The sequence below is a fragment of the Odocoileus virginianus genome, chromosome 16, assembly GCF_023699985.2.
Source record: "Odocoileus virginianus isolate 20LAN1187 ecotype Illinois chromosome 16, Ovbor_1.2, whole genome shotgun sequence".
NCBI classification, from domain to species: Eukaryota; Metazoa; Chordata; class Mammalia; order Artiodactyla; family Cervidae; genus Odocoileus; species Odocoileus virginianus.
In genome coordinates, this window is record NC_069689.1 from 11,180,090 (window position 1) to 11,189,450 (window position 9,361).

At 61.8% G+C, this 9,361-nt stretch overlaps 1 protein-coding gene across 2 annotated transcripts; it reads right to left on the reverse strand.

Moving 5' to 3' along the window:
- Positions 1 to 1,049: 1,049 nt before the first annotated feature.
- On the reverse strand, positions 1,050 to 9,066 carry DLK1 (delta like non-canonical Notch ligand 1). Of its 2 annotated transcripts, XM_070477826.1 has the most exons (6): positions 8,840 to 9,066; positions 7,593 to 7,656; positions 6,927 to 7,057; positions 3,918 to 4,059; positions 1,616 to 1,895; positions 1,050 to 1,390 (listed from the first exon to the last, which is right to left on the reverse strand). In XM_070477826.1, the coding sequence occupies exons 1-6, from the start codon at positions 8,904 to 8,906 to the stop codon at positions 1,148 to 1,150; spliced, it is 927 nt and encodes a 308-aa protein (XP_070333927.1). In that variant the 5' UTR covers positions 8,907 to 9,066; the 3' UTR covers positions 1,050 to 1,147. The 2 variants fall into 2 exon arrangements, with proteins under 2 accessions (XP_070333927.1, XP_070333926.1); XM_070477825.1 differs by having other exon boundaries at positions 1,050 to 1,895.
- Between the last annotated feature and the right edge of the window lie 295 nt (positions 9,067 to 9,361).

A 9,361-nucleotide genomic window follows, 5' to 3' on the forward strand; every position in this document is an offset into this window, starting at 1 on the left:
AAACACTGTGAAAAACCTTGGTGAGGCTGTGTTGCTGCTCAGATACACCAGGGGCACTTGCGGTTCAAGATGCACTTAAATTGCCGGGAGAGATCTCTAATCTACAGGGTCGGAGGCAGGTACAGTTGTTGGGGCCTTGAGTAGGTGGGTAGGTGGGGGGGGGCTGCCTAAGGGTCAGCCCCAGACTGCACGCTGGGACTCAAAGGGGGCAACCGTTTCCAGGTGGGCAATGGGCCAGGAGGCTCCCCACTTTGAGAAATGCAGTCAAAATTCATTTCAAATACATCAAGTGTACATCCAGGATAGGCCAAAACCTTCGGATCCCAGGATGAGACTGTGTCTTCATCAGATCCTAATTTTTTAGGGTAACGGTTTTGGTTCATCACTCCCTCGTTGCTAATTCTGATTTTGAGGGCAAGAGAGGACCTTGATGGTCACGGTGTTCAAGCCCCCACCTGGAGGTGGGGGGGAGGAGGTGGCCCAGGGTGGGAAAGGGACTCGCCAAGGATCACACAGCGAGTGAGCGGAAGGGCTGGGACGAGGTCCCAGCACCTTCAGCAGCCAACCCGGGGCTGTCTCTCTCTCTCTCTCTCTCTGCCTGACACGCGGCCGCTGCACTCTGCTAAAATCCCAAGGTCTGCGGTGTTGACATGAGTGCGAGTCGGGAGTGGTGCGTGAGAATTAACGAACGAAAGAGATTTTAGCCCTTTTCACAGTGGGTGGTCATGCACAGCACTCGTAACGGTTTCACGAGGACCCCGTGACCGAGACCCCACCCCTGGCTGGAGGGGGGCATCGGCACGGAGCCCTGGCACTGTTGCCATGTTTTTTTTTGGTCTTTTTTGATTTTAGATTGAGAGTTTAGAATAACATACTTATTTGTCTTACTCGTTTAAAGATGAAATTCTCATTATTATTATCGTTATTATTATTATTTTTTTATATCATGCATTAAGAAGAGAGAAAGAGGATTCATCTGGCAATTACGTTGGTCACACGGCAGCGCAAAGGCGGGAGAGGAAAGCATAGCGTTCACCAGATTTGACAGAGAGGGGAGCAAATTCCACCACAAAGATGAGAGCAGACCGCACAGAGAGACGGGGGGCTCTGCGGGGACCCCGGGAAGGGGGGGCGGCGGGGATGCTGCTCAGATCTCCTCCTCGCCCGCCTCCTTGGTGAAGGTGGTCATGTCGATCTTCTCCGGGAAGACGATGTTGACGGCCAGCTCCTCCCCGCTGTTGCAGTGCAATAGCAGGTTCTTCTTCTTGCGCAGCATGTGGTTGTAGCGCAGGGTGGACACCCAGGCCTCGCACTTGTTGAGGAAGACGATGCCCAAGGTGCCCAGGATCACCAGGCTGGTGAGCACGCCCAGGATGGTGAAGCAGATGGCCTGTCCCTCGGAGAGGAGCGGAGTGCTCTTGTTGAGCTCCTTCATGGACACTTTCAGGACGCGGTGCTCGGGCTGCTGCACCGGCAGCTCGTGCACCCCGGGGGTCAGGCGGTAGGTCAGCCCGTAACCGCTGGGCAGACGGGTGACCTGCGGGGGGCCCGCCGCGCGCTTCCGGCCACACCGGGGGCCGGCGAACGCGGGCGTGCAGAGACACTCGAACCTCACCTGTGAGTGCTGCAGGCAGGTGCCGCCGTTGAGGCACGGCTCGCTGGTGCAGGTGTTGACCGGGCGGCTGCAGGTCTTGTCCATGAAGCCGGCGGGGCAGCGGCAGCGGAAGTCGCCCCCGATGTCAGTGCAGATGCCCTGGTTCTCGCACGGGTTGGGGCTGCAGCTGTTGGTCATGACCTCGCAGAAGTTGCCCGAGAAGCCCGGGGGGCACAGGCAGGCGGCGTGGGGGGCCTGGCCCTCATCGTCCACGCAGCTGCCTCCGTGCTGGCAGGGCGAGCTGGAGGACAACAGGGCAGGGTGAAGGGCCCTCGGGCGCCGGGCTGGGACAGCGAGGCCGTAGTGGGGGTGCCCTGCTCCCCCCTCGCGCCACACCGCAAACCTCCTGGGACCCAGCCAAAGGGCAGGTACCCAGAACGCTCGAGGTGAGGGAGTGCCAGCCAGGGAGGCCCCAGGGTGGGGAGGGGGGTGGGTGCGGGGCCCCGTGAGCCCCTGCCTGCGCGGGGCTCCCGGACCGCCCGAGATGGGGTGGGCACCTCACCCCCATCACGCTGCCAGCTTGGAACATGCCTGACCTCCCGTGCCAGGATGCCCATCTCCTCTCCCACCTCTCACGTCACCTCTCCGACCGACCAGAGGCCTGACGGTTAAGTCACTGGACAGGTGGGGAAACTGAGGCTGAGAGAGGCAAAGTTAGTGGTACCCCACGACTGCGGCCAGTCCTCCCCTTAGCTCCGCCCCCAGTCCACAGAGGCGGGGCCAAGCAGGGCATCCCTCCGTCTCTCCCACCACCGCCACCGCCGCCCCCAGCCCCTTATTATTAATTTTATCTTCCTCGGAGTGAGCCTGCGGGCTATTGTACAGCAAACCCTTGGGGACTCTCAGAGTGAAAGAAAGCCGCGCGCTCTGTCTGCGAGGCAGGAGCAGCGTCTGGGCCCGGCTGGTTAATAGTGGCCCATTCACCCCAGTGCAGCTTGCAGACCAAAGCTGTTTGCTCAAAGCAGAGCGCACGGAGCATTTAATGTAAGTGCTTTTAAACGAGCAGACCCTTTGTCATTTGATAAATGCCGAAACTCCAGGGAAGAAAGGGGCTCAGAGCACAAGGAATCAGCATTGCTGCTGCAAGGGTGAGGGTGAGGGGAGCTGGGGCTCTGGAGGAATTTCAAGGACCCCAGGCTCTATTTTGACAGACGGGTTCAAGTCTGTTAGGGAGGAAAGCAAAATATTTTAAAGGTCTTGCTCCATATTTCCCCTTCCTGCCAGGAAGCAGAAATGGAGCTCGGTGGTCACCCCTGTCCTCCGACTTCACCCTGAACTCTGATCTTATTTTCCTTAATTATTTATTTTTTAATCGAAGGATCATCACTTTATAGGATTTTGCTGTTTCCTGCCACACATCAACACGAATCAGCCCTAGAACGCCGATTTTTAGGATGCTGCAAGAAGGCTGCTTCCTGGCCCGTGTGGCTCTGGCGGCTCTCTGCCCCGTCCCTGGAAGGCACTTAAGCTTCGGCTTCCTCACGAGACAGGGGCGCCCCCCGACCCGCAGCCACTGGCCCAGGGCTGGAGACAGCCCTGATTTCTCACCTGACCTCCCTGGCCTCCGTTTAAACCCCCTCCTCCTCGGAGGGTGAGGAGGGCAGTGGGGGCCAGAAATGGCTGAGCTGCTGGGAAGTCTGCTCAGGGGGGCACCAGAGAGGCCAAGGACCGGTCCATCTGCCGGGCCCACTGCCCACTGCCCACAGCCCCGGAGGCCCCTCTCCACGACGGTAGCTGGGGGCTGGACCCCCCCTCCCTCCCCCTCCCGCCTGCCCCATGCTGGCCACAGCCCCCTCTCCCCACCTCCTAAGACGTACGTCCCAGAAGACCCCAATGCAGAGCCTGCCGCCCACCACCCACCCCCCACCAAAGCCACCCCTAAGGTCCAGAGACCAGGTTTCACCAACAGCCTCGGGCACTGCCGAACTCTGATCTCTTGTTACGTCTCCTTTAGAAAATTATGCCGCTGGGGCTCGGGTTCACAGTCCCCAATCTACTGTCATTCACACACATCAGGACTTGGGGACGTCAGGGGAATAAGAAATCATCTTCAGGATTGTTTGGGAAAAAATGACAGAAATGACAGACTCCGCCAGAAAGGCCCCATTGAGGGGCAGCCCCCCTGCAGGGTGCAGAAGGAGCACTTCCTTGGTCTTTTGTCCGCCAACAGGTCCGACTGGGTTAGGCTGAAAGGGTCTTTAGGGGGTGTGAAAGGGGATTCTAAAGCCGCGTTTTATCAGATCCGCAGGGAGAGAATGCTCACCCATTCACCACGCAGGGCCCATCCACTTTCTGACAATCCTTTCCCGAGAAGCCGGGGGCGCAGGAGCATTCGTACTGGCCGTCTTCGAGGTTCAGACAGGTGCCGTTGTTGGCGCAGGGGGTCGAGGTGCAAGCCCGGATGTCTTGGAAGGCAGAGAAAATCAGGGAGATAAGATGAGGTTGGTGGCGGGGGTGGGGGGGGGGGCGTCGCAGAGGCTAGAAGGAGAGCATCGTGGGTCAGGGCAGGGAGAGACAGACACCCCTCCCTCTGGCCAAGGCGGGGTGAGCTGCCCAGATTCCCTGCTTGTGGTCACTGTCCAAGGTCACCCAGCGGGGTCCTCAGCAAGGGAGTGCTGCGACTCCCCCAGAACCCTGACCTAAGTAAACAGCTCTGGGAGCCGAGGACAGAAAGTCACGGCCGCTCACCAAGATGTCACCCAGGCCCGCTGTCCCTTTTTCCGGCACCAGGTCACCTGTCGGGTTCCGCAACACTGACCTTCACTGCGGACCCCTCCCCTCCCCCTAAAGCTCCAGACCAGTTTCTAGTGTCTGAGGAGGTCCCTGCCGCTCGTAGGTGGAGGAGGGGGTGAGCACAGCCCAACTGTTAGAGACATCACCTGCCCCTGTATACTTTTCCATCAAAGGGGAGCGGGGAGGTGGGGGAGGAAATGAGATGTAAAGCCCCCTGTCGGGAATCAAGAAACCTGATTTAGCCCCAGCGCTGCCTCCTCCGTCTCCCGGTGGTCTGTCTGCTCTCAGGTTCTGAACTAAGAGGGTCCATGATAAAAAGGTTGCATCTTTTGAAGGCGGTGAAATGAGAGCTATTGAGTTCTCAGCTGTCAGCACGGGTTTCCATGAACACTGGTATATTTCCACCGCCTTTTTACACCTCCCATCACGCACACTTCATTATTCGGGGCTCAGCAAGGCAGGGACAGGCTGAACAAAGGGGGGACCTGGGGTGGGGGCTCTCTGCCAGGAGAGAGACCCTTTCTGCACCCACCTTCAGCCAGCTGCTCCTCTCCCCTGCCACCCCACCACCCCGGACTCTATGCCTCACTTTCCCTGCTTAGAAAAGAAGGGCTTCTCCCCAGCCCATGTCTGAGAGCCCCTTTCTGCTTGGCTTTTTCCACCATCCGAGCTGCCGCCCGGGCCAAAGAGATCCAGGGCCAGCCAGAGACGAGGCAGCGATTGAGGGGCAGCTCTAGGTGGGGGTCCCTGGGGGCTGCAGCCACGCACGTGCAGATGGACTCCCTCATTTCAAGAGCCCTGCACCCTCTCGGGGAGAGGGGATGGCCATCCGTCGGTAAGGAAAAGCCCCGTACGCCAAGGCGAGGGCCTGTGCAGAGCTCACGTGAGGAGTCTGGCTGGCGCAAGGGGAACATAGAGGATTTATCATTACGGAAGGCCCTGGGCGTGAGCCTCAGGCTCCCCTGTCACTGGGAACCTTCCGTGTAAGCGCAAGAGCCAGCGACCACCCGCTCCTCTCCTACAGTGTCAAGCCTCGTGAGCCTAGCCGAGGATCAGCTCGGCTTCTCCCCCTCCCTCCAGGACCTCCGACCCCAAAGTCGGATGGATTAAGCTGCCACAAGGGGAGAGTGGCCAGGGGTCTCTGCCTGCTGGGGCAGCAGCTGTGGTGGTGACAGCCTCAAAGACGGGTGAAGAGGGAGAAGGCCAAGAACTACCCGGAGGGCAGCCTCCTCTGGACCCAGCCGCCCCAGGCTTTTGTCGACGCAGTGGGGAGGGACCTTTTGTCTGGAAAACTCCACGGTGGGGTCCCGGGCTTAGATATCACAAAGAGTGGGGCTCCGGGCTAAAAAGCCCTGATCCCCAATGGTGGCTTTTCTTGGGACCCCCTTGGGTCCCCCAAACAGCTCAGAGGTTCTTCCAGGGAGCCGAGCCCTGCTGGCCAGAGCCTGAGTCAGCTGTAGGGAAAAACCTGCTCCGTGCGGGGGTGGGGGAGGGCACTTTAAAGACCCACACGCTGGGGGATTTTGAAAGCCCACTGCCGAGCTTCGCTGGGCGGTAACACTACAGTTCTTGGGTTTTTCTCCAGGGAAAGCGTTAGCCCCCTGGATGAGAATGAACCCATTTTGGAGGCGGAGGGTGAGGTTTGGTAGCCAGCCGGCTGTTCTCCCGACTTCCTAAGTGTCCTGAGCAGGACCCCGTTGCTTCCCCAAGCCTCAGTTTCCCTCTAGGTACCAGGTGTCTTTGTGGACGCTAGCAAGGGGACTGAGGGACAGGGGCCCTACGGCAGCTGCCTACACCGGCAGGGGAGTTTTCTCAAGGACCCTGGTTTGCCTGGGCATCAGGGCAGGTTTTGCCAAACGAGAATGGGCTCGGGTGAACATTCTGCAGCGTGAAAATGCAGTGACAGCCAACTGTCCACTGCTCAGGGTAATGGAGGGCAAAGATTGCATAAATTAATGAAATCAACAGATAACACCAATCTGCACTTGAGCTACTTCTCAGCCTTTCCCGGCCGTCCATCCCCCGGCCCCCACACCTGACCTCGTCCAGCACAGCCCCCAGCCCTGTGCCGGTACCCGCTGGTCCCGCACTCAGCACCCAGCATCCCCCCGCGTTTGTTTGCTTCTGTGTCACAGCATCCTCAGTAGCCTCGCCTGTGAATTTCTTGGAGTCTTGGCTCTTCGACCCTCCCCTCTTTGAGCTTCAGCGCCCCACCCCCCGGGACAGATTTCTGCGGTCCCCACCCTCTCAGCCTTGTGTGGCATGTTCCTTTTGGGACTCTTTATTCAACGGGCAGCCCCCCCACGCCCCCCCCACCCCAGTGCTGGGTGCTGGCGGTGCAGCGGGTAGCAGCAGTAAGTGCCCCTTCCCCGTGGGGAAGCCCCCAGCACCAGTGGGAAGCGGATAAACAGATCATTACCATCCAGGCTGGTGGATTTGCTGGGCGAAGGCCACAGGGGGAAGGGAGGCAGCCGCCACCCACCAGGCGGGGAGGAGGTGGCTGGGGGCGGGGGCGGGGAGGGCAGGGGCAGGTGCCCACCTAGGTCGCAGAGGTGTCCATCCCAGCCGTCCTTGCAGATGCACTGCCAGGGCTCCACGCAGAGGCCGTTCATACAGCCAGGAAAGGTCACGCACTGGTCACACAGGGGACCCTGCCAGCCAGGCTGGCACCTATGGGGTGTTGGGGGTGTGGGGAGAAAGATGGGGACATGTGAGTGGTGGGGGACACGGGTGGAGAGGGAGTTGCGGTGGCTTTCTGTGGAACTGAGAACGCTCGGGGAGGGGGTCTCTGCACAGCTCTAGGCCTGTGGGCCCCAGGAAACCAACCCCAGTCACTCGAGCAGGATAGCTCAGACTCGAGATGAGCCCAGGGGTCGGGCAGAGGGGTCCCAGGGAGCCGGGGGAAGAGCTGCCTTTTGCCGCAGTGGCCCGCAGTGGTCTCACCCTGCAAGGGGCTCTTCTGCCCGCCCCCCACCTCTGAGAAAACAGACAGGAGCCAGTGACATCATGCCCCCCCGCCCCCGCCATCCCCAGCCACCCCAGTCCTCGTCCCCCCCTCACCCCTCTCCCCCACTGGTTGGTTTTCTGTTTGCTGCAGTCCAGAGGCCCCCTGCTTTTTCTGCCTGCGTCACAGCTCCCCAGAATTCTGCCCTGCCCCCCCAACCTGTCCCCGCCACGAGCTGTCTCTGGGGAGCCCCTCCATTACCTGCACACACTGTCATCATCGCAGAATCCATTTTCGGGGTGGCAGGCCGGGAAGCATTCAGCTCCTGGGGCACAAGAAAGGTTACGCCATTCTCAGCACGAGGCCCGACAGGCCGGGGAGGCGGCCTCCGCCCCGCGGGGGCTCTACCCGCCTGGCCCACAGTCAGGCACGCCATCGAGAGCCACCCGGGGGAAAGCCCCCGCCTGCTTCTGGGTCTGGGGTCATCACAGCACAGCGCCTAGCTCCCGGGGCCCGGTCAGACACCCAGCGTCCCTCGGAGAAATGACAAATGTCAGGCCCTCCAAGGCAGGGGTGGGGAGACAGCAAACCAAAAGAGCTTGACCCCAGGGGACTGGGCCAAACCCTCACTTTTACAAAGTGAGCTAAAGGTGGGGCGGGGGACAGGTTTTTGAGGTATTCAGCTCGGGAAAAGCTCAGACAGGTCCACCTGGAAGGCTCACAGGTAAAGCGTCTGAGTTTTTCAAAGGTTAATCCCAGCGAAGTCAGGCACCCAGGTCAAACTCCCCACCCCAGGTGCTTGGTACTAAAGAGACCAACAAGGGTTTTGCGGACAAGACTGCAATTCTGACACCCTTTAGAGATTCCAACACTTTAATAGGCACCTACTGTGTGCGTTTACTTTAACTCTCAGCAGCTTTTCAGACAGCCCCCCCATAACCACTGGCGCAGTGGGGGGGGCCCTGCGCGAAGGGGGCATGCTGCGTCACGGACAGATGGCCGCCGCAGACAGGAGTGTCGCAGCCCCTCACCTAGACCAGCGGCACGCGGGAGGGGCCCAGCCTGTGCTCCTGACTGGGACTCTGGGGCGACGACGGCAGTCACCCTCCACAGCCCCCACAGGCCTGCTCCCGAGCGCACACGCAGAGACCCCCCCAAAGTTGCACCCCAGAGCGTGTTCACAGAGGGCTCCCCAGCATCACCTCGTTTCTCCATACCTCCACTCTGCGCACCGGCCCCCTGCGAGCGCCACTTCTGCAGGGCGGGAAGGGGCCGGGGGTCCCACACCCCTCCCGCTCCCCGCACCCCCCTCCCCCCCCCCAGGGACCCCAGGGCAGGGTTTGGCATGCGAGGATGACAGGCGGGGCGAGGCGCAGGGCTTAGGGTTAGGCGGGACGGGCGGGAGTCGGGGCGCACGGGACGGGGCGCGCGGGGCACCGGGCGGCCGGGGTGGGGGGCGTCGCAGGCTTCCCCAGAGGGGGCGCGAGCCGGGCCGCCGGGGGGCTCACCATGGGCACTGCGGCCGAAAGCCAGCAGGAGCAAGAGGACGGGCAGGAGGGCTGCGGTCGCGGTCATCGCGGGGCGGCCGGGGTCGCGGTCCCGGGAGTGGCGCGGGCGCGGGACCTGCTCCGGGCGCCGCACTGGGCTTCTGGTTGCGGACGCGAAAGGGGGCGCGGGCGCGCGGCGAGGGGAAAGCCAGGGCTGCACCGGGCTGCGCGCTGCGCTCTCCGCTGCCGCCGCCGAGCTGCCGCCGCCGCCGCGCGCGCCGCCCTTTTCGTACCGCGGCCCCCCCGCGGCCCCCGCCCCCCGCCCCCGCCTTCGCGCGCACGGGGCCGGCGCCGGCCAGTCCCGGTGACCCCCGCCCCTCGCGGGGCCGCCCCCCACCACTGCGGTGTCCCGGAAAGCCGCTCGCACACGCGGGCCACTCTTGGCTAGACGGGCACAGGTACCCCGCGCGCGTTGGGCACACGTTCCCCCCATAGGACGGCACACGGGCGCGCACACACGGGCCCGCTTAGGACAAGTCTTGG

Coding starts and splice junctions, on each gene's coding strand:
- DLK1 (XM_070477825.1), bottom strand. CDS start 8,906: ATGACCGCGACCGCAGCCCTCCTGCCCGTCCTCTTGCTCCTGCTGGCT. Junction 7,657..8,839: donor TTTCGGCCGCAGTGCCCATG/GTGAGCCCCCCG, acceptor CTTGTGCCCCAG/GAGCTGAATGCTTCCCGGCC. Junction 7,058..7,592: donor GATGATGACAGTGTGTGCAG/GTAATGGAGGGG, acceptor AACACCCCATAG/GTGCCAGCCTGGCTGGCAGG.